Genomic DNA, 25,712 nt, shown 5'->3' with positions numbered 1-25,712 from the left:
TCTATACATACACACACACACACACACACACACACACACACACACACCCCTTCAGAAATCACAGGTATCAAAATAAATGTTTTATTTATAGAAGTTTCCTAAAAAGTCCCAAATCCTCTTAGCAGTGACTTTGAGGCTGTGTGTTTGTGGTATGGGAGAGGAGATATTGAGGAGGAAAGTTTATATGTTAAAAGGGTGGTTTTGTAGGAATTGATTACTCTGTTTATAAAGCTGATAGTGTCACTGCAAAACAAGAAATTTAAAAGATTCTGTAAACGTAAAAATAAAATGCAAATCTGAAACTCAGAAAAATTGAATTCCAGCCCAGACCTTGATAACTATAACTTATTTCATTTGGCTTTGAGTTTTTTCCATTTAAATGTCTTCTCAGTACTCTGCGTCTTACAGTAATTCATCACAAAATTCATACTTTGTGAAGTTATTTTTAACTGTATGCTTATGCTTCACTGGTTTTCTTGTTGTTTTGCACAACTTGACAAGAACTATTTTTCCCCTTTAGAGGGCTGGTTTTCAGTTACACCTGAGAAGATTGCTGAACACATTGCTGGGCGTGTCCAGCTGTCCTTCAACTGTGACATTATAGTGGATGCATTTTGTGGAGTTGGAGGCAATGCCATTCAGTTTGCCTTAACAGGAAAAAGAGGTAACTAATTACTAGACAGAAAACCATCTCTGTGTGTTTGCTGCAAACAGTTCAAATGTAGGCAGCTTTTTTTACTCTTTGTCTCATGTGTTAGTCTGCAATGCTAACAGTGAAGCATATTTTTAAACAGTAAAAATATTTGCAACCACTTTTAACCAAAAAAGCCATGTTGCTACCAGATGCTTTGTAGAATCTAAGTATAATAAAATATTATTATTCAGAAATTCAGTGTCTTAAAAGTTGCATTCATGCAAAGCATGATCATTCATCCTTGACACAAAAAAATAGTTTGTTTAAAACAATACTTTGTTATTTAAGCAAAAGATGAACCGCCTTAAATGTTTATTAAGTTTAGGTGGTTTTATAAAGGATAGATAGTAGCATAGCTAGGAAAATATTTGTTAATTGTCTCATGTCTCTGTAAAGCAATAAGAAGACTTAGATGGGATTTCATAAGGGAGTCAAACCAATAGTGTATAAAGCAATAGGCTTTTGTTATCTTGTCTTTCATTCACACAAGGGATGGCTTTTAAAACCTAAAATAAGACAGGTCACGGAAGAGGCTTTGGGAAGCAGGAGTAATAAGGGAAGGAGGATTTCATGCAAAGGGCATCCCTGAATCTCAATCATGAATGGAGGTGTTTCTGTTGAGATCTTAGTTATCACAATCACCATGATCTGACCAAGATTCCTGGAAAAAGAGGGGATCTTGGTACACCCAAGTTCTTTGTCATTTCTTCTCAATGCAGGGATGCTGAAGTTTAATAATATTAATTAGCATTTACATGACACTGAAGATTGCAAAACACTTTTTAACAGTTTTTCTTGATCCTTACAACAACCTTGTGGGACAAGTGCTCTTCTCCCCATTTTATAGATGAGGAATCTCAGCCTGAGAGAGAATAAGTGACTTTCCCAGGATCACACACTAAGTGAGGCATGAGTCTAACTTAAATCTTCCTGACTCTAAGGCCAACAGTCTTTCCACTTTGCAATTTCACACCAATACAGATTACTGAAGTGAAAATCCAGTTTTAAAAAGGTTTTCATAGCTCAGAATGATTTGCTAAGACTCATAAAGCTTGCCTATGGTCTGTTCAAAAGACTGGACACACATTCCCTTTTTCTGCTCTTCTTGAGATTTCTATACTCCAGTTTGTATTCTCTATTTTTTTCCTAGACTCTTCATAAAGCCAGTACCTAATTTTAATGCCTATGACATTATAAGTATAAAACTAACCTGATGTCTTTGTGTAAAAACCTTACCAGTACTCCTGGTACCAGTACCAGAAGACTTATAATTCTCCTATGCTTTTTTTTTTTAATTTTTCTTTTTACTCCTATGCTTTTAAGTATTACCTTTCAATGGTTTTAAATGATTTCCTCAGTAGCTCAGCTAAAGTCACTTTTATCCCTGTCAGAATGGTAGCTTCTGGACATAAAATTTTGTTTCCCTACTCATTGTTCAATCCAAAAGAAAACTAAGTTTCTCTTGATTCCTGCTGAAACATCTAGCAAAGATGGCAAATTGAGAATTGTTTTCATAGGTATTTTAGAAACATTCCATATAAGAGATAGTACTTTTATATAAGTTGAATATCTTTCTCACCTTGTATATCACCTTGTACATGTTCAGTGTCAGCTTCATATCAGCCAGTTAGACAGATGTATATTTACAGACCATTCATTTTAGCATAAGCTGAGCAGGTGTAATGATGGCCTACATCATGAGAAATTAAAAAAAAAAAAAAAAAAAAAAGCCAAGACATCTGAGAAAAGAATTATCCAAATCCTATTCTTAATATTCCATCTCCTGGTATCAAAGTGAATGGGGAAAAAGGATAATTAGTGAATGTAATTTCAGGGTAGTTTAATACTTTGTAGTAGCACTAGTAACACTGTTTTGTGTGAAGAATAAAGATCTAAGGAGAGCTTGTCTATCCATCTTGTTCTTCTCTCCTTCTTCCCCCCAGTAAAAGAATATGCTGAATTTCTAGGGTATTGGAAGCATTTGAAGAAAAATTATGTTTTGTGTATAAGTAAGTAGTGTGAAAATACCTTTTGCATTTATGCCAGTATGTTTCTTATTCAGAGAACTGTCTAAACAACATAAACACACATTTATTTACATTCATCTATTTGTGTATTTAGGAAGACTTCGCACATGGCTATAATTTTCAGTATTTCAGTAGAGATTCAGTGTTTAGCATTTGTCAGCACTTTATTCACAGGCCAAAATCAGTGCTTACTATCTCTACTGCTTTCAAACAGTTCTTACTTTAAAATAACTGAATAATCTAACCATAAGCAAAATTTTCTTTTATTCTATAAGAATCTCATAAAGGATTCATTCAGATCATTGCAGAAATAAAATGTCACCTCACCAGGCTCATAAAATCAACTCATTTTTGTTTTATATTTTTTCCAGTGATTGCCATTGATATTGATCCAACTAAAATTGATCTTGCTCATAACAATGCAGAAGTATATGGAGTCGCAGATAAGATAGAGTTCATCTGTGGAGACTTCATGCTGTTGGCCTCAGATTTAAAGGCAGACGTCGTATTTCTCAGTCCTCCTTGGGGAGGGCCTGACTATGCTACTGCAGAAACCTTTGATATTAGAACCATGATGTCTCCAGATGGATATCCTTTCTAAATCTTTGTTGTGATTTTAACTTGCAAATGGTGATAAATGTTGACATTTTATTGCTAAGATGTGTTGGGAGAAAGGTGTCAAGTTTTCTCTGTGATATTTGTTGTATACTTGTTTGGATTTTTTGGTTTTGTTTTGTTTTTGCCTAAATGGAATGGAACAAATGAAGCTATAATACATTTTTTGAAGCTATTGATGCTGCCTGTTCATAGGGGCATAGATTTTGAGCTGAAAAGAACTTCAGTGCTTCTCTAATCCAGCCCCTACAATTTATAAGTGACAATTGAAGTCCACAAGTTACACATAGTGAATGGCAGAGGTATGATTTCAAACAGGTCCTTTAGCTCCAAATTTGTATCCTTTTTTTGGTTGCACTATTTATAGGTGATATCCCTCACCTTTGACAGATTAAACCACAGAAATTCAAGGTTCTTGTCATTGGAAATTCTAGCTTCCCATGGAATCCATCAATACAACCTAGTAACTCCTGCCACAGTGCTTCATAGACTTAATAACCCAGCGTGACTCACTTGCTTTGTACTTGTCTGGTGATATAACAGCAAGCTCTCTGTGAAGATAATAGATTTGGAACCAGGGGTCCTTGGTTTACCACCTACTCTTTAGGTGACCAAGTTACTTATTCCGGGCATCAGTTTTCTCATATATGAAATAAGGAATAGATTAGGTAGCCTTATTTCATAAACAGGAAAACTTTTTTTGGCCTCTTAGAGGATGTTGGTACTTTTATTCTTCGTAGACAATAGGTGAGCAAAGGAGTAGTCACTGATAGTCATTTATTTAAGGCCTTTTCATCTACTTTTTCCCCCTTCCCTCTCATTTTATTAATGAGAAACTGAGACCAGGGGAGTTCCTGTGACATGCTTATAGTCACACCGGGAGCAGGCATCAGTAATGAATATCAGAGGTGGAATTTTACTCCAGAACCAGTTCTTTTTCCATAGCATACACACATATACCCATAGCCTTTTTTTCTCCCCAAGCTGAGACAATTGGGGTTAAGTGACTTACCCAGGGTCATATAGCCAGAAAATATTAAGTCTGAGGAGAGATTTGAACTCAGGTCCGTCCTCCTGACTTCAGGGCTGGTAACGTATCCATTTTTAAATAGTAATATTGGTTGTGACACCTTCTAAATTATTATTTAGGTTAATAAGTAATTTCAAATTTTCTGTAGTCTTTAAATTATTCTAGTGCCACATTGAGAACAGGCCTTTGGTAGCATTTTGAATAATTTTGGTATTTTTATTATGTAAGTATTTTAATATTAACGTTTAATTTTGACATAAGTGGTTACGGACATTATGGATGTTAAGTCCTATATTGTCCTCTCACCTTAAAAAAATAGAACTCTAAGGCAAAAGCAACTACAGTCTAACATAATATAATTTGTTTGGCACAAAGCACTTAATATTTCTGGACCTTAGCTTTCTTATTTATTATGATAATTATTAATTACATTTGTGTAACCTATGAAGGTTTACAATTTCATCACAACAACATTGTGAGGTAGATAATTCCAAGTTTCATTATTCCCTTTACAGGTAAGGAAATTGAGGTTCCAAGAAGTTGTGATTTGTTCATTGTCACACAAGTTTGAAATGTCAAGTGCATAATAAGAACCCATATCTGTTAAGTCCCAAACCTAGCATTCTCTCTATTAAATCACTCTTTGCCTCTTGGTAGAGCAATGGTTATACTCTTTATTTATAACTGTGTGATAGAATCAAATGAAGTAATTCCTTGTCAAGTAAAAGAGGTGTTTTATAAACTAAAGTTCTACAAAGAAACTTTTTCTTTATATTAACTTTTTCTCTTCTTTTTCTTAGTTTTTTGGGGGGTTTTGGGAAGCAGACATGATTTCATTCATACAGTGTCTTTTCGGTATTTGTAATTTGCCTAGGGAACCAAAGGTTAAGGGATGTTCCTAGAATCATATAATAAGTATATATGAGGCAAGTCTCCAATACTAGTGCCAGTTAATATCCACTGAGCCTCTCATATCAATCTATGACTGTTATAAATTTAAAATTTTACTTGAATTTATGCAGGGATGAGCAAATATGCTGGTGGCTTTGAAGAAATTTTTGTTTTTAAAATGAGATGATACTGTTTCTATAGTAAGATTTTACTTTATTCATGAATTATTATTATTATTAAATTTCAAAATTAAAAGCATCTCATGTCCTACATTGGGGACCGTCTTTTCACTGGCTAAATTAAGTAACAATTAATAGAAATTAATTTCAGTTATTTATCCTTAACTTATTTCAACATTTGAAATTTTCAGGCTGTCTCAGATGATCACAAACAATATTGTATATTTCCTTCCAAGAAATGCTGATATTGACCAGGTAGGTATGATTAAAAGACTGTTGATGAGCCTCTCTCTGGTTTAACTATTGGTTTAGTTTCAAAGATGCATTGATTATCATTTAAGATAGTATTCTCCCAACCTTCTGTGCTAGACTTTGTAGATTCATTGTTATAGGTATTCTTACTCTTATTACAGCATATATAAGGAATTTTACATACTTATTGTGTTAAAAAGGTAAATATGTAACTATGGTTAATAAGATCCCAGATTTAAAAGAACTTTGCAGATCATTATTTTTATTGATGAGATAAACTTATATGTGCTCTCTCCCATTTTTCACATGTAAAATCAGTTGCTAAATTTTGCCATTTCTACCTCCACACCATCTCAAATCTGACCCTTTCTGTCTACTCACAGTTATTAACTTAGTTCAGGCCCTTATCACCTCATACCTAGATTATAACCTTGTCCTCCTAACTGGCCTCTCTCCCTCAAGTTTTTTCATTACAACTATTCCTCTTCATTGCTGCTAGAATGGCTTTCCTTAAGTACAGATCTGATCATAGCCATCCTTTCTTCAGTTCCTGTGACTTTCTGTTTTCCCTAAAATCTAATATAAACTTGCCTGTTTAGCTTTTAAGTCCTTTCAGTTCTTTGCCCCAGCTATTTCTCCACTCTCATAACATTGTTCTCTATTTCATACTCTACTGTTCATTTCTTCTTCTCTCTTTTACATATACATTCCATATCCCACCTCCATGTATTTGCATTGCTGTCCCCCAGGCTTCAGGTGTGTTCTCTTTTCACCACCACCTGATAAAATCTTTCTTCAAGACTTGCTTCAAGCAGCACTTTCTCATGAAGCTTTTACTGATTCAGTCCCCTTCATTAGTTAGTGCCTCATCAAACTGTCTTTTATGTAAATATTTGTATACTTTTTACAGTTTTTTTTATTCTACAAATGCACATGTATGTGATTGTGGATGTGTCCCTGCTTGTTGTTGTTCTTTTCTGTACAATGAGTTCTTGAAAGTAGGAATTTTATCATTTATTATATTTGTATCAGCAGTGCCTATCATAGTGTCTGGTGCCTATTAGTTACTGCTATTTGATAAATGATTATTGCTTGATTGTTCATAGATTGTGGTATAGTGGAAAGAATACTGAGCTTGGAATCAAGAGAGACAGATTCCATTCTTTCCTCTGACACTTAAAAGTAGTGTATGGTATGGGCTAGTCACTTAAATCTAGCTGAGCTTTAGTTCCTCATTTTTTAAATATGGATAATAATAACTACCTACCTCATAGGGTTTTTAAATTAAAATGAGCTATGTTTAAAGCATTTTGTAAATTTTTGAATGCTTTATAAATATCATGACTTCTATAGAACCCTTTTGTAAGATGATTATCCTTGTCTAAGAACCACTTTGTTCCTCAGACAGAATTTTAGAACTAGGAGGACTTTGGAGACTTTCTAGGCCTTGAATCTGTCTGGACCTTCACAGGGTTCATGTATAATTTTTTGTGGAGAAAGGGTAGTGTCTGTGAAATTGGATGATGAAAACATCTTTCTATATAATTTGTTTCCTTCTGTTTCTTGGTATTTTATCCATTTCCATTTAAATGCATTATTTTGAGAAGTCCACAAGCTTCAAAGACTGCCAGAGAGTTCTGTGTCACACGAGGTCAAGAACTCTCTGATCTAGTCAAACTTTTAAATGATCAGGAATCTTTTGTTTTGTTTTTTGTGATGTTTCCAATAAATATTCTCATCTGGAGTTGAAAGAAGTTTAAAGAGCTTAAGCATATAAGGTCATATTCACCTTTAAGTTTAAGAATATCTTCAATTCAGTATCAAAGTGTTATGCAAGATTTCAAGAAAACATCCTAATGAAACTTAATTTAAGTAACAGTTACAACTGAGCTTACCTAACAACATATGTTGTATGCTACTAACAAAATACTGTACTTAGGCATTACACTAATAATTTTGTGGTCTTGAATTGAATGTTTTAGCAGGAACCTTTTGGGATCAGATATCTTATTCATTCAATGATTTATGTATTCTGTGTATTTCACTCCTATCTACATACATTAAATAATCTCAGAAGAAATTATATAAACTTTGCTAAAAATGTCTGTTGTGCTATTTTGCTATGAAAAATGAATTAAGCTTTTTTGACTAGGTTAATTCCAGGAAATATTCTGTTCATTGTTGTATTTGACCATTAAAACAGTACTAAACAATGAAAAATCATTTTTACATAAATTATTTGAACTTTTACAGTTGGGAGAAAAGAGTAGTACAAATAGTAATTTGCCTTTACTTGAATTACTAGTTAATTATGTTGGGAAGTAAAAGTTTTTGTTTGCAAAAAGCCTTAGGACTTAATACTTTAATTATATTTTCTGCCTCTAGAGGGAGTAGCAGTACTAATAAATCATAAGTGAAAGAAAGTATGTACTTTTTTCAAGTGTTTTGGTTAAGGTTTAATTCAAGTAGAGAAATTTCAGTAGAAAGAATTCACTTTGATTCTGCTTCTCTTCCTCTCCCCCAAAAATGTCACTGGTTGCATATGTGACATACCAACAATTTCTTGTAAAATTATGTTGATTTCCATGCCCTTAAATATTTTGCAATTGTTTTTTTAATTTGTCCATGTCTAAAACCTATGTTATTAAAATCAACCATAAAAGAAAAATATGCTTGTCACAGACTAGTAAAGAAAAAAATCTCCCCTGCCCTCACCTAAATGTATTTGCTCTCCAATTCCATGAGTAAAATAAATAATATACAAATTTTAAACTAGCTTTCAATGAAGAGCATTTCCATTGTTTTTCCCTCAATTTGTATGTTTAATACACCAGAATGCACTGATCTCATTTGACAAATGCTGGTTCTTTTTAAGAACCAGCCAACAAAAGAGGATTTTTGTCTTCATTTTTATTTTCACTTTGTCATATGTAAATATCAGGTCATACTTGTAACTTAAAAGAGGAATATACTATCTAAGTTTTACTTGTGAGTAGAAAACAAAAATAAGCTGTCTGAAGTAAACAAAAGAAGTGAGTAATATAAGCCAGAAAATTATCAATTCATTTGGTATTGAAGAAAACATCATAAGCAACTTCTAGTTTTGAAATGTCTTGTGTACTAAAAGTTTTAGGCTTCTATTTAAAATCTGGAATACATTTATTCATAAATCTTTTTTTTTTTTAAGATGTTTAGGGTCTTCCACTTACACATACAGGCAAGTAATCCTCAATGGGTTTTCACGTGTGAGGAAAATGCAAAATCATATTTCTTCCTCTTTCCCCCATATTCAAGTGTCAGTTTGTTATGATGTGTGATCCTTAATTAGAAATAGTGGGAGTAGCCATTGATCTACACAGATCATTCATAAGTCTGGTGCACATAATTAGGGTTGTAAAAAAAACTATGTTTAAGTGTATGCCATCTTTTTTCAAAAAAATAAATATTTAACTCTTAGCAGTAATTTAGTTACAAAACATTAAAATTATTCATTACACTTTTAAGGTAGATGTGTGTGCATTTATGCATGTGTGTCTATCTACCTTGAAAATGTAATGGAAAATTTTTAACTTTTCTTGTAAGTTTAATATATATATTTTTGACAAAATAGTTGTTCCTTAATCTTACTACTTTTCTAAAATTTGTAATACTTAATATCTTCACCAGAACAAGCACATTGGAAAGGCATAGTATAAAAATGCATAGGTCAAAGGTTTACTTGCTCTGGTCTTTCCCCATTTAGGAACAGCTACCACTTGCTTGCCCTGTCAATTGTTCCCATAAACAAAGGAGCCAGGAATGTTAGAGGTCCTGTAGGTTCAAGACTAGAAGACAAGAAAGGAAGCTAAAAAGTAGGAACAGCTTAAAAGTATTGACCCAGAGATAGTCTCCACATGGAATTATACTATCTGAAATTCTCATAATCAGGTGGATGGATTCATTTGATTTGATGAGCATTCTCTTTAAATTACAACTATTTGGAAAAATTAAGTGGCTTTCAATTAATCATCTATTACTGGTATATTAATTCAGTTAGATTGTTTTTATCCTAACATATATGTGAGAGAATAGTTTTGATTAAAGGGAAGGGATAAAGGATCGATAATTTAGAACCATGAAAAACTTTAGATAGAACCTAGTATCAAATTAGCATTGACATATGTGGAAGAAGGAGATAGGAAGCTAAAAATTAATTTTGTTTATATGAGTGTATGTTGGGCCACAAGAAAGAGAGAGGAAATATAGTCTTCATTCTTACATTTTACATGTCCCTTTTTCCTTAAACCCAGAATAATGGCAAAATTACTAAGGTGAGAGCCTGCAAGCTTGCTTTGTCTATTAACTACTTGAATGACTTTGGACTGTTGAGTTTCTCTAGGCTCTGATTTCCTTTTAGCTTTGAACTCTTTCATTCTATTTCAGCTACACTATGAATTGATGCTTAGGTTTTTCTTCTATGGGGAAAATTCTGACCTGATTTAAATGCCAACTGTATGTAAGTAATGGTTCTTTTATCTGTAGAGGACTGCAGATATTGGGAACTCTGAGAAAAGTATACTTGAAGCAAAGATACAGCAGGATGTTAACTCAATGTGATTAATGAGATGATGGTTCTCTAGTTCACATATACTTAGTATAGTGATAGTTCACACATACTTAGTGTGCTGTAATAATGTAACCATACTGAGGTATTTAAAGGCTGAGAGGACTGGAAATAGAGACACTCCATCTTTGACCATCCTGGTGGCTCTCCTGCCTCCTTCACTCCTCCACTAAGATTAAGACTGGTCCCGAGATCCTCCAGAGAGTTAGCCCGGACATTACATATATTTAGGATAGTTTAGATGTAATCCTGCATCCTATTTGAAGGCTGCAATGGATGGTTTTTGTTACTTATTTCTAATCAAGAAATCTAGGAAGAAAAGGTCTTTGGATTTCTTAAATCAGGTATTTTCAGGCATTCTCTTCTAGTGGAGTAATGACAGTACCAATAAACAGGAAAGTATTTTAGGCAATTATGTCAAGTACAAATATAATTGAAGCTAATAATTCATATATAAGGAATCCTATTTTAGATTGCATAGTGATTTAGTTTTAAAGTGTAATATTACCTAGATGTGGTTTTTATTTTGTTAATTACATTTTAATTTGTCAGTTACATTTTAATATGGTTAGACCTCACTCCAGGAGTATTTCAGGCCACATGTTTGACACCTGCTCCTAGGATACTTTATAACCTTTATTTTTAAAATAGAAAAAATACATATATATTAAACTATAATCTTGAAACTAGGAACAGTTCTTCTCCCTTAATGCTTACCATAATGCTATGTCCTTAGAAAATGCATGATGATAGTTGGATATATTATCATTGAAGGCTACTCTGACTCACTTCTAATTTCAAGTCAACAATCATATTTCCAATAGAGAAATGTATCAAGGAAATAATTTTTTATTTGGTTGATTGTATTTTGTTTTTGTTGTCTTATCTCAAGACTACTTTAGAACTTCCCTCAGAAATATACTGAATAAGACACTGAGGAACAGAAAAGTAATATGATTCACCCAGTAGTATTCAGGAAGTATTAGAACTTAAACTGACATCATCTGACTATTTTAGTCTTAGGTTAAAGGTTACCTTTAACCCTGCTACCACTGTATGGCACCAAAGATTGTTAATGGCATTGTGCTACTTAACCATTTACTTCTCCCCCTCACCCCTGTTTATATTTTATTTTCTTAATTTCCTTTCCCTGTTTTCCTTTTCCCCAACTTTCCCCTATTATCTATTCAAACACTGCTTAGAGGTAGTAGATAGAACTACAAAAGTCACTAATTTTTAAAAATCAGAAAAATATATCAGACAAGAAACAGTATTACTAGCTCTGATATGAATGGTGGGACTAATATTTAATCAAAAATATGCCATAGATTATAACTGATAAGTAGCAAAAAAATTAGTCTTTTAACATTGGTAGTGAATAGCTTTCACTATATTTAGGTCAAACTCTACCTTCAATTTAAGTATATATTTAAATGTGGACACCCAAACTGTGGGACAAATTCCTATTTTACAGTAATAGTTGGGTGGGATTTCTACATTGGAGTGCCGAAAAATCTCTCCTGGAATGCATATCCTATTCTTATCAAAATGTTTAATACCATGTGGCTTTATTTAAACCCTTGCTTGCATTCCAGTCTTTATATTAGACTCTGTTAAAAACCATAAAAAATCTGAGACTTTAAAACTAAATCTGCAATGGATTTAGGAAAAATACAAAGCTTTTTTTCCTTTCACTGTTATTTTATTTTATTTTTTAAGTAACCTAAATAAATGTTGAAGGAAACCTTTGACCTGAAGTACTTTACATATATGTACTTGTATGAATATAGTCTTTAATCTTTATGATCCAAATTCTAGGTATCTTCTTTCAAAAACTCAAGTGGATTTTTTTAAGTCCAGAAACATTACTGACCAGGCATTCCTAATATATTGTATTGCCTAAGAAACTTGAGTTGATGATTCCTTTTTGTACTATAACATGCTCATTTTGCCATACAATGGTGCAGAATTTGAACAAATTTAAAACAAAATTTCTTGAAGCCATGGTCTGTTCCTTCTCAGTCATCTGTACAGATAGAGTAAATGCTGGTGACTCTGCTTTAAGGGAAGTTTCTAAATGCACTGGATAATTGGAGGGGGGTGGGTAGAAATGAGGAGGAAGGAGAGTGCTTTCAGATGACTTGCTGAGTCCATTTCCTTGGTTTCATAAATAGCAACCTAATTTGTAGATCTTTGTTCTTAGCAAAACATTATATTTAGGAATTCTGTCTCCATGGTTTTCAAGTATCAAAGACCATATTATTTTGTCCATCCCCTAAATGATAAGTTTTGCATTATCTTTTTTGCTGTATGAAGAAGGATGCTAATTTCTAATGAATATATACGAGTGATTTTAAGATGTAAGAGAATTAGCTATTTTTCTTTGCCAAATTATTATTCAAAACAATTTGTTTTATTATCATATTTTAAAGTCATGTTTTGCAGTGTAGGATATCTAGTCCTCTATCACCCATGTTTCTAATATAATAAGTCTAAATTAATTTTTCTGAAGAATCTTTAAGGAAAAAAAAGTAAAACAACAGTATTTGGTTTTATTTCTAAATGTTGTGATTCAGAAGTTAAAATTTCAATAAGAACATATCTTAATAGTTCTCAAGGATTTAAGTAATTTATTCTTTGCAATAGTATAAATTTTGTTTTAATATTATATTAGCAATATAATATTACTAGTAAATATAATAGCAAAATTGATGCAAAATTAGGGCATTTTAAATTATGATAGTGTAATTTGTTATTTTGTTATAGTATTTCTTGCCTCATTAATCTCAAGAATATGTCTTGTCTTTAATTTTTAAAGTTTTTCAATCAACCAAAATGCTATCCCTCACTTCCCCCATACCCTATTGAAAAACAAGGAAAAGGTAGAGCTTCTGTTATATAGTCAAGCAAAATTTGGCCACACACACACACACACACACACACACACACACACACACCTCTTCCAAATGTTCTTAAATTGGAAAACTAAATTCATGTTTGAGAAAGTTCTCATATTGCCCATAAAACTACTAGAGAAATGTTATTTACTTACTTATAAGAATGCATGATTACTTAGTCCCTACAAAATGGCTCATAATATGGAGATAACAATGCAAAAAAAAAAAAAGGCTAAAAAACAGATCATACCAATTTTGAGGTTATTATGTGCTTTGGACACATTACAAAATTTAGGAAAGCTTAATCTAGACACAGCGGAAGAGGCTTCTTGGGATAGGTCAGTTTGAAAGGAGAGTGCTTCCGAATAGAACTGAGGGATCAGTGCTCCTAAGTGATCTTTGTCATATTTCATCAACTTGACCAAAGAACATTGGACAGGAAACTTGAGTTTCTAGTCCATACTTTGAAACTAATTGAACTGTTTCCTCCCTTAATCATTACACTCCCTTATTTTAAGGAAGTGTAACAAAGTAGTTTCTAAATCCCTTTTAATCCGTAGGGGTCTTTGGATACTTGAGATTTGGGTTTCATACCATGAAATTTGATTAGGCTTTATTTTCAGTAAGAGTAGAATGAGCTGTTTTTTGTGACCTTTGATAACTTACTGTACTCCTCTGAGGCTCAGGTTCCTCATCTGTAAAATGAAGATGCTAGGCTAAATAAAGTCATTCCTCATTATTCTCACGTTTTGGTTTTTACAGATTCATCTACTTGTTAAGATTTATTTTTAACCCCAAAAATCAATGCTTTCATTGCTTTCATGATCATTTGCAGATTTGCTCAGAGGACAAAAAAATTTGAATTGCTACCACTTAGCTAAAGTTGAATAAGGGTCTGCCTTCTTTTTTCAGCTCTCATATATTGTAAATAAGTATCCTTCTCATAGTCTATTTACATAGTGCCATGTTTTTTATGTTTTTATGTTTTTTCTTGGTGATTTTGTTTTTTTAAAATGACTCCTAGCATGATATACTGCTGTCCAAAGCCAAAGAAAGTTGTAGTGTGTATCACGAGGAAAATATATGTTAGATAAACTTCACCCAGACTTGAATTATAGTACTTTGACCACGAGTTCAATGTTAGTGAGTCAATAATACGATGCATCCAGAAAAAGGAAGAGGAAGTTTACCAATCTGTACATGAGGCCACTCCGGAAACTGCTAATGTAAATGTTGTGACCAAAGACTCACAGGAACCTAGCTCTGTATTTCCCCTAGAAGAAGCAATGGTTCAGAGTTCACAGTGGCTCAAAAGAACTTAACTACCATTAGTGATGAGAATTTACTGTAATTTCTAATGTCTCTTCCAAGTCTGCCACTCTTTCAGAATTCTTTGAAGGTCAAAGAGGAATTGGCTTTAAACTTTCTTTCAGCCCCCTCCCCAAATCATCTATTCTACCGCTAAGTAATTGAAACTTAACTGTTCTACTGCTCAGTAATTGTCTTAGATGGCTTGATGTGAAGAAATACCACTGTTAACACCTAATTTAGCAAAAAATAATTAGTTCAAATTTTTAAAAAAAAAAAATCTTTTCAGAATTATTTCAAATAAGAAACTACCAGATACTATGCTTCCTCTGTCTAGAGGCACCCTACCTGGCAATGACCTTCTGCTATCCTAGGATCACTGTCTTCTGCCTACCATGCAGAAGTGGCCTAAAGAAGGTAGTAATTACATAAAATCTTAAGTGAAAATTCTTTCATTGAAAAGAATGTTTTCTGTAGTTAATATTCTTATTTTAAGTAATATTCATACCATATAACCTACTTTAAACATTTTTTTATTTAGGACTTTTTTCTACTACATAAAGTATGGAAAGTTCTGGCCTTCAATATATATATATATATTAATCTTAGACTATGGAAAAAGTGGAATAAGTTTTTAAAATTGAGGTATTAATTCCCTGTTAATGGTTATACTACTACTAAAGGCTTGTACAATATAGGGATACAGTTGACCTTTGCAAAGCTCTCATGTGACCAAAATATCATTTATTTACATAGACAATCCTAGAACCAGCTTTTGGAACTATAAGAAGAGAAGAAGAATGGGCAAAGTGTTATTACTCTGGTCAACTTATGGATTATAGAATTTTATCCATAAGAAAGATTAATTCTAAAAACTAGAAACTTTTAAAATAATATTAAACATGAAAAGTTTCTTGACAATCATATATTTTAATGTCATGCATTTTAATGTATTTTCTCTCTGAAAAAATTGCTTCATCAGCTTATTGACTTCTTATGGTATATTTAGTACAGGCCACATCTAAACTTTTTTTTTTCTTAAATATTTTCTTAATGTTCTTATTTCACATTTTTTCCTAATACTTTTCCATTTACTACTCTTACTCTATAAAAAACCTATTTTGTACAAATACAGTGCAGCAAAAAAACAGGTCAAAATCTGACTATTCATTCTTCCAGTTCCACTTAAATGTAATTCAGGCATTAATTTATACAGTTCTTCTCAAGTTTTTCTGAATTCTTCATATTTATCATTTCTTATGGTACAATGATACTCTTTATTTTATTCATGTGCCATAGTTTGTTCAGCCATTCCCGAATGAGAAGGAACCCTCATCAAAGATTAAAAAAATCATCATGTTATGAACCTCTGTCAGAAATTGATCTGCATAATAATGCCCTTTCTGTTTTTCTTTTACCCTTCCAAAAATATGGCCACCACCCTTTTCAATATTCAGTCACTCTATTAAAATCATATACTGATCTTGTATTTCTTTGTGTCTTTCCTCTTTTCTCCTCAGCAAGATAAAAAACAAACAAAAAAAAAAGAAAAGAAAAGAAAACCTTGCAGAATTAGACTGTGTGTATCTCACATCTAGATGATTATATAACTTAACAGTGGAACTAGGTAGATTTTATTACAGGTAGTAATAAGATTTTTTCATTGTCTTAAAAATGCAAAAGAAACTCATCCATTTATTTCCATAGCAGTTTGGCCACTTGAAGAGAGTAATTGGTGAGTACAGTTTGGGTAATGCCAAGAAGATTGGAGGGCAGAGTGTAAGAGACTCTCAATTCTATTTTTGCCCAGTGAGAAGTATTTCAGGATTTTTTTTAAGTCACAAAAACAGAAAGCGTATGTTTCTAAAAGGAAAGGAGGTGGCTTATTGTTATACATAAGAGTTTATGTTATTTATAGTATTTTATATACATATTTTATATAAATTGATACTTAAAACAACTATGCAGCAGATACTGTATTATTATTTCATAGTCATGAAATGAATCAGAAGTTAATTTTCTTACCCAAGATGACAAGAGCTAATAAGCAACAAAGCCAATACTCAAATTTAGATAGTTTGATTCCAAATTCAATGATGCTTCTGCTGTACTGTGTAAATAAAGCAAGAATTCTTAATCTAAGAACCATGGACTTGTGGCATTTTAAAAATATATATTTTGGTAACTAAATTTAAGTAAAATAGGTTTCAAAAGCAATTCTATTATCTTATTGTATATATTTTAAAAGCTTTATTACCAAAAGGGCCCATAGACTTTACCATATTGCCAAATAGTCATGATAAAAAAAATTTTTAAGAATTACCATTTAAAAGTTAAGAACCCTTACTTAAAAGTAATGGAATATTACATAGCTCTAGAGGATCTTAGAGTTTATCTGTGCCAAATCTTTTTATTTTACACATGAGGAAATGAAGTTCAAAAGGTAAAAAGTAAGAAAATAGTAAGTCTTGGTGCCAAAATTGAAATCCAGTTTCCTAGTCAAATGCTAATAAATGGATTTTCTGTAACTGTAATCTACTAAGTCAGAAGAATACAAGTAAGATGAGAGAGGCTTCAAAGTCATTCTTGCTGAATGTAATTCCTATTTGAATAGCCACAGATTTCTTCATTGTCTGACCTATTAAATGTTAGACATCTTTTCTTGGTGTATCCAGTTTGAGGAGTTGGTAGGAAAGAAAAGCTCTTTGACCAATGAAATCATTCAATATTAGTAAACTTAACTATAGAAAATAAGGAGAAAAGTAGATTTGACCTTCCTTTTACAACTATGGACGTATCCATGTATATTAGTGGTGCTGTCTTTTTCACTCAGAAGGAGAATGAGTTCAATTTATGTAGTCTTTGTAGTCTTTGAAAGATACCCTCATTTTATTGATCTGTGAAGGAATGTTTGAACAAAGAAGTGAGAGGTAGTAACAAAAAGTTATCAGGAAAAGTTTGAAAGAAACATCATTTCCTGTCACAGATCCCAAAGAATGATTCACCAGAATTCCTGTCTCCAGCTTATTTTTTCCCCTTTGTAATTATTAGCTACATGTTTCGAAGGAAATATTGGAAAGGAAGGAGTGTTCTGCTTCCCTTTTTGTTTTGTTTTATTTTTTAACAGTACATTCCTAAGCACAATTGTTATTTCAGATTTTTTCTGATGTTGTAATAATGAAGTCTATAGACAGTATAAAATACTCATCATTTCATTCTTGCCAAATTTATTTCTAACTTGATTCCTACATATTTTTATTTTAATCATCTTTCAGTGAAATAGTTTTTGTTCTCTACTCCATTTTTCTGCTCTGGTAGTAAAATGCCTTTACAGCACAGTATTTTTTTTTTCAACTATTTAGGATTCAAATATGAGAGGTTATTGCTTTTCTTCTTTAAATCTTCTGTTCATATAACCAAAAAATATTTCTCTCATCAACTTTTCACTTGCAGATTATTTCTTTTTAGAAGTACTTTTGAGTTGCTTCACATAACCCTTGCATTCATTCTTTTATATCTTATACTTAAGTCATATCAGAAACTAAAGTTCAATGTTTTCGGAAAATATTGCTATTCCTACATATTAAAAAAAAACCTAAAAACTAAAAACTATCTGCTCTCACATAATAATTTCCTCAAAACTCAGGTGAGCTCCCAGTTCTTTCCAAACTGATATGGAAATTTTTTTTGGCTAAAAATAATTGACTACACACCACTCACCTTGTTAGTTTGTATTCAATGTGATTTTACACCAGCTTGCTAAAAAAAGTATTTTTAAAATCATTAAAATATAAAAAGGAAAAGAAAAGGGAACTAAACAATACATAGTTAAGTCTGCAGAGGAAAGATAAGGATAACTTGAAGCTTGATAAAGAGCAAAAGTTTGCTGTAAAACCGAATTCTTTATTGATTTGGACTAGATCATCTCAAAGGTGCCATAGATTTATAGCTAAGAATCCTTAGAAGTCAACAAAATCCAACACTCATTCTCGCCACTATTTTTTAAAGATGGGGAAATAAAGAAGGAAAGCACATAGGTAGCAAGCAGAAAAACTTTCAATTCCAAACTTACTATAATGCTTTAAATTGAATTAGTATGACCATATAATTTTGTAAAAATTAAGGATAATTTCCTACTACACTTTTACCCAGGAAGCATTCCTTTGTAGCAAAAACTTCAGATGATATATATTGGATTACTTACTGTCTAGGAGAGAGGGAGGGAGAAAAAAGTTTGGAACACAAGGTTTTTCAAGGGTAAATGTTGAAAAAATATGCATATATTTTTTAAAATAAAAAACTTTATTAAAAAAAATCTAAGATGATAAAAAGACAATTTAGTAAAACCAACCAATACTTCCAATAGGTCCAATAGTGTGTGTATATATGAAATGTTTACAAATGTAACTTCCCCATCCATCATTAATGAAAAAAGGGAGGGGAGGAAATAGCATTCCCATACCCCTCCAGGACCAGAGTTGGTCATTATATTAATGTTTTTAAGTACCAATCTGTTTTTTAACAAGGATCTTTGGGAGTCTTGTATTTTAAATTAAACTCTTTTTCTTTTTTTTTAAATTCTTTATTAGTCATAGTTTCTAGTTAGTCTTTTTCCTATAAAAACTTTGGTTCATGAACATTAAGAATATTTTGATCCAGCTTCCAAAATGTCATCTTTTAAGTATTAAAGTTCCTATCATTTGATACTTTTTTGATCATTCCTAATCTGAGTACAATATTTAGTGCATTTTCCCATGGTGCTCTAGGTAGGGTTTTTCTTCATATGCACTCTTCATATCCCTCTCCCTTTCTTCATTTAAAACTCTTCCTGTGTGTTTTTAAGCCTTTATATACAGTATCATGTAAACAAATCTTGTAATTTACAAACAAGCTTAATCCCCACTTCTGTTTTCCTTTATTTACCTATAATCCCATGTTTTAATCCAGAGCATTCCATTCTTAAGGAAGTCCAAAGGAGAGAAAAAGTCTTACCTTGCCAGTTTGTTTCTAGTTATTGGTTTTACAGCCCAGAAAGAATAAGCCCTCAAATTTTTGCATATTGCCATTTATTTATTTTTGATAATGCTTTCAGATAATAAACTTAATGCCTAGAGGGGTTAAGAGGTGATATTCCTCTGGTTTCCTCTTCAATTGTTGCATTTTTCCAAGGTTTGTTTAGATGAAGAGGAATGATCTTGTTCCTTCAAGAAATTGTGTTCATGACTACTGGTCATTATTAAACCCCACCCTTTTTTTTAAGGAATGGGGAATATCTCATACTGCCTGGTATAAAGGTATGTTTTTCCATTCCAACTTCCACCAAGGAAAAATTACTAATGTTTACCAGTAATCATTCCTGTTCTCAGCTAAAACAGACAACATAAATTTGATTATTCTCTGCCAAGTATGTTGTTTTGATATTTTGAAAATGGCATGATTTCTATGTTTATCTTAGAAACTAAATAAAATGTATTTGGGTATTGATAGTCATAGATAAATGGATGGCTGGATGTGTGTGTATTTTTAAGTACCTGTCTGCACAGATGTTTTAGTGTGATACCTCATTGTGGTATAGAAGTGATTCAGGGGTTCTCAAAAACTAATAGGTCCTCACTGAGCAAGTCCAAGGACCATCCTAAGTTGGGAGAGTTTATTACCAAAAAGCTGACCACTAGGTGAAACCCAACATTTGTCACCAACATCATACCACTAATTATGGGTGTCCCACAGGGTTCCATTCTAGATCCTCTTTTCTTCTTTATGATACTTACCTAAGTGACTTCATCAACTCTATGCTGATTATTCTCAAATCAATTTCATTTTTGCAATATTTCTCATATATATTTTCTTCTCTCCTCTGGTACCACCACAATTCTCATGTAGCCCTTATTACCTCACACTTAGATTATTGCAATATGCTGCTGGTAAATCTTCCTGTCTTAAGTCTCTCCATACTCCAACCCATCCTCCATTGAGTCACCAATGTGATTTTCCTAAAAGCACAGATCTGACCAAGTCTCTATCTTGATTTCTGTTTGTCTCTTTCTCTTTTTTTCTTCTTTCTCTCCCCCTCCTCCCTTCTCAATAAGGTCCAGTGGCACACCTCTGGAATCAAATATAATGTCCTTTGTTTGGCATTTAAAACTCTTCAAACCTACCCTCCAACCCATATTTCCAGTCTTACACTGTATAGAAACTTCATTTCCCAATTTTGTGGGTTTTCTCTCCCATTTTTGGAATGTTCTCCCTCCTTATCTCTGCCTGCTGACTTTATCTCAGCTAAAATTCCACCTTCTACAGAAAGACTTTTCCTTCCCTCTTTTAACTATTTTCTCTATATAATTTGTATATAGTTATTTGCATATTGTCTTGGTCATGGTGGACTGGCTCTTCAAGAGCCTTTTTGCCTTTCTTGATGTTCCTCAGTGTTTAACACAGAGCTCAGAATGAAATAAGCATTCCATAAGTGACTATTGACTATCTGTCTATTGTGACTTGATTGCACTCCCCCCTCTACTTTTACCTTAGGGAATCCCTCACTTTAAGACAAAGTGTTCATATACCATTTTTTGATAGCGTTTTTCATCCTAATTACCTTATGTTTCTTCTGCATATGTTTATATTGAATATATACTGGCATCCAAAACAGAAACTCCTTGAAGGTAGAGAAAGTTTCCTTATTGTATTTGTATCCTCAATACTTGGGGCGTACATAGTAGGAGCTTAATAAACGGATGTTGATTGGTAGAAGAAGGAAGTACAAACTAGTAAGATCAAAGTAAGCATCTACTGTGATCTAGAGGAAAGTTGGGAATTTGAATTATTGAAACAAATCTAAGAAATTGTTACAAATAGTTTCATTTGATAGTTCTTTGAAAACATATTTGTAACAATTGCTACACAATTTCTTAGGTGTATGTGGGGAAAAAATCTGACATAAAAGTTCTAAATTAAAAAAAAAGTAACATTCTTTAGTACTTGCAAATTGAGCCTTCTGAACTATTTTAATTTTAAATATCACGTTCCTTATTGGAGAAAGTAGGATGTTTTTGTCTTAGTGTCTTGTCTTTTCTTCACGGCATTTTATAACTGTTGTTGCTTTACACTTTATGTTTATTTCTGCCTGTAGGTAAACTTATTTTCCATGATTGTCTTCTTGTTTGACAACTTTTACTGTCTAATTACAATTTTTGAAAAGTTGAGAATATAATGTAGGGTCATATATGTCTTCCTTATTTCTGTAACTGCTTTTTTTTTCCCCTCCTAAAGTAAGTTGAACAGGTTTAAATATACATACTAGTAATGTATAATGAACTTTTCTACCTTCCAGCAATTGCTCCTATGGGAATTTGGCATTTCAGGCTCATTTAAATTGTTTAATTTTATCTATTTTTAGTTCATATTAACATCATTTTTGCGTTGATTAGTTATAATTTCTGCTAAGTGTAGAAACAAAAAATTATAAAGTCATACTATCCAGATAAACCAAATTAAGCCATAATTTCTTTGTAAATACAACCAATCACAGTTTTTCCAGTTAGTTCGTTTGTTTCTGTGTAGTGATGCTGTGCCATCACAATGAAGAAAATGTGTATATGCTATTGTTTATAATCAGTCATGCTTAGATCCCTGGGGCAAATTTTTGAAATGGTCTGCCTCAGTGTGTCTCTTCTTACCCATGTCAGAAGTTGCTCATTGCTTTCTTGCCATCTCCTGGCATCTTTGCGCTCCTCACTGTGTTATCCCATGTCCTTAACATTCTTTCTGCTTACATTGTGTGATGATCAGCTTGCATTGCTGAGAAGATAGATTTAGCTTTTCTCAGCAGTACAATGATTCCAATTCCAATGCTATCCATATCCAAAGAAAGAACTATGGAGTCTGAATATAGATCAAAGTATGCTGTTTCACTTTTTTCTTTTTTTTTTCTTTTTTTTTTTCTTTCTCCTTTTTCCTTTTATTCTGATTCTTTTTTAACAACATGTCTAATGTGTAAATATGTTTAATATGATTGTACATATATCAGATTGTTGTCTTGAGGGGGAATGAGAGGAAAGGAGGGAGGAAAAAAATGAAACTCAAAATCTTATAAAAATTAATGTTAAAAACTCTTTACAGATAATTGGAGAAAAAAATAAAATACTATTGGGGGGCACATTCTTCCATCCTGACAGGCTAACCTCATTTAACATTTTTATCAAGGAAGGATCTTTTGCAGACATTCAAAAAATAATAAGAAAAAAATTTAGAGGCAGATAAATCTTGCAACAACAGTACTGTCCACCAATAGGACTAATTTCCAAGTATTTCTGTTTTAACATATTAAAAAATGAAATCTTTGTATCCATGCATAAAAGGGCTAAATTCACAAATTATTAGTTTTCTACAAGCTGACACCTCTAATGGTTATTCAGCTAGCATAGTTTCATTCAATTATTTTATTTTTTGAATAACAATAATAGCTAATATTTATATAAAGTATGAAATATATGAAACTTCAATCTGACATGTAAGGATGTATTTATTCACTTTTTTCTCTTTGTGCCTTAACCTGGAGCTAAATATAATTCAAGTAGATAAATGTTTAAGTATTTTGTTCAAGTTGAAAAGCAACGTGGAATAGTGATATAGAGTTGACTTGGTGATTCATTTAACCTTTTGTGCCTTAGACAAATCTCTAAAACGGTAATGTTGCAAAAGTTGCCTTTGTAGATTGGGAGAGGAAATCTCCAGTTCAAACAAATTAAGTATTGGAAGCACTGTGAATAAAACGGAATAATTAAGTAGGTCTATCCCTCAAGGATCTTATAGTTTATTATATGGGTGGTAATGCATGGTAAGAAAAGCAAATATTTATGTGTACGTTAAAATTTTCAAGGTATTTTAAATATATTGCCTCAGTCAGTCCTCATGTAGCATCCTTATGAAAGATCAGTAGTATTGTCCCCATTTTGTAGATGAGGAAAGAAGCTCAGAAAGATTATGACTTTCACACAATAAAGCTAGTAAGTAAAAAGCTGTGATAGTGTCTTAACAACTTGGAGGGGCAGGGGGATCAAAAGAGAATCCTCTCATACACTGTACACTGGTAGGAGTTGGTTAGCATTTCTGAGCTTCTCAGAAGTCTCCCTAAAATAGAGCAGCTGTTAGGAAGTCATTCACAATGGAAAGATTCAGAGACCCATTTACATTATAATATTTTCACTTATATTACCTGTTGTTTATAAATAAATATCAGATAATTTGAGAATCATCGTATAATGAATCAAGAGCTGTCTTGGAAGCAAGGAATAACTTGAATTAGGTCCTTCCTCTGATAGTGGCTGTGTGGCACTGAGAAAGTCACCTAAATTCTCAGTATTCAAGAAATTGTTTGACATTTGCAGAGGTGCTACATGAATTCCTTACATATAGAGCTTCTTCTGTTTTTTGTATTTGTATCCTACAGGTCTGATAAATGCTTGTTGATTGACTTGAGGTGGTTCCCTCACCTAGTAATTCTCCGTAGCAATAAAATAATAGATCCAATCTTGATCCCCATCTCTAATTTAAGAAAAAGAGAACACTAACAGCTGATAAACCTCATGGCCTTAACTCCCCTCATTTTACAAATGAAAAAAACTGAAGTACAAGGAAATTATGTGCTATTCCCCAGATTTCATTAGTATCTGAAGAAGGATTTGAATCCAGGTCTTCTTGACACCAAATTTAGTGCCAAATCCATTATACCATGTTTTAGTGATTTATTTGCAGGAATTATACTAACGACTTCATGTTATCATTCTTCAACAAGGTGACTTAGCAAAACTTTACCCATTACATTGTAACTTGGAAAATGATTAATAGCTATTAATTATTAAGAATCAGCAATGAGTATTGAACATGCTTTTTTTAAGGGCATAAAGAACAATTTCTTTCTAATGTGCAAATCTTATGAACAAAAAGATTTGTTCTGAAATTCCAATTATGTATGTGTTTCTTTTGTTATCTTTTTAGGTGGCATCTTTAGCTGGACCTGGAGGACAAGTTGAAATAGAGCAAAACTTTCTTAACAATAAATTGAAGACAATCACAGCTTATTTTGGTGATTTGATTCGAAGAACAGCATCTGAAATACCAGTTAAAAATGACTTAAAAGAAGGAAACATAGAGTAGCAGCTAAATTATCATTCCAGTCAAACAACTTCCATTTTATTCCTCTATCCATCATGAATTCTTTTTGGCAACCAGGAGTCTATTTCTACCATATAAAATAGGGTTTGACTTTTTTTACGTGCTGTTGTCATTAATAATTTTGAGATAACTTAGTAAATACTGAGAATTCATTGGAATCTTCTTAATGTAAAGAAGGTCGATTTGCCTGTGTACCTCACAGATATATACTTACAGTATGTTTAAGTGTTTTTGTCTGCTTTTGTTTAGCAGCCTTTTATTTTTTTAATTAGTATTTTAAATGCAGTGTTGAAAATCTGATTTTTTTTTTGTTACTACAGGTTTTTTTAAAGGTTTTTTTTTTTTTTTTTTGGAGGGGGTTAATTACACTGACCAGAAAAACTGATTTTATTACTTAAATTGTGTCAAGATGCCCATTCATAAGCAAGTGAAAATTATCTTTAAATCAGTTGATTAAAATGTAAAATGTTGGTGGGTTGAGGGAGAATATTTTAAATAATGGAAGTATTGCTGTATCCTAATATTTCAATGTCAACTTTTCAAACATCTTCCAATTATAAATAAAATATTCCATCTATAATTGTTCTTTCTTATTAATTTTTCATGGTAAAACAAATGCAGGGGGAAACTTTGGTCTTCACAAAAAATAAGTACCAAAGAAGAATTAACCATCAAGGAATTATTTGTAAAATATCACAGCAAAGAATAAATAGAGACCATTATGGTCAGTCAACAAATACTTACAATTTACTAGGGTCTAGGCTCCATGATAATTGCTACCAAGAAAGACCAAAATGATTAGTCCATGCCAATTCCAACAGAAAAGTAATAAATTGTATATATAACATAAATATGTATACACAGAGGGAAAGGTCCCCTACAGAAGGTGAGATTTCAACTGAATTCTAGAGGTCAGGGAAAGAATTTGGGTGGGGAGGGAGAGAAGCTAGTGAAAAAAAATAGTCAAGAGAGAAAGTATCATATATAAGGAACATTAAGTACACCCACATAGCTGAATCATAATGTACATGGAAAAGAAGACA

At 32.3% G+C, this 25,712-nt stretch overlaps 1 protein-coding gene across 1 annotated transcript in view; it reads left to right on the top strand.

Moving 5' to 3' along the window:
* The window catches only part of TGS1 (trimethylguanosine synthase 1), a 54,559-nt gene extending 29,310 nt beyond the window's left edge, over positions 1–25,249 (top strand). The window contains exons 11-14 of the mRNA XM_051970179.1: positions 521–664; positions 3,093–3,311; positions 5,615–5,691; positions 24,493–25,249. Coding sequence (XP_051826139.1) covers positions 521–664; positions 3,093–3,311; positions 5,615–5,691; positions 24,493–24,651 — 599 coding nt within the window. The 3' untranslated portion in view covers positions 24,652–25,249. The remainder of the gene's footprint in view (positions 1–520; positions 665–3,092; positions 3,312–5,614; positions 5,692–24,492) is intronic.
* Positions 25,250–25,712: the final 463 nt, after the last annotated feature.

This window comes from Antechinus flavipes, chromosome 1, assembly GCF_016432865.1.
Source record: "Antechinus flavipes isolate AdamAnt ecotype Samford, QLD, Australia chromosome 1, AdamAnt_v2, whole genome shotgun sequence".
Lineage (NCBI taxonomy): Eukaryota > Metazoa > Chordata > Mammalia > Dasyuromorphia > Dasyuridae > Antechinus > Antechinus flavipes.
This window is presented reverse-complemented; position numbering and strand designations above follow the sequence as displayed.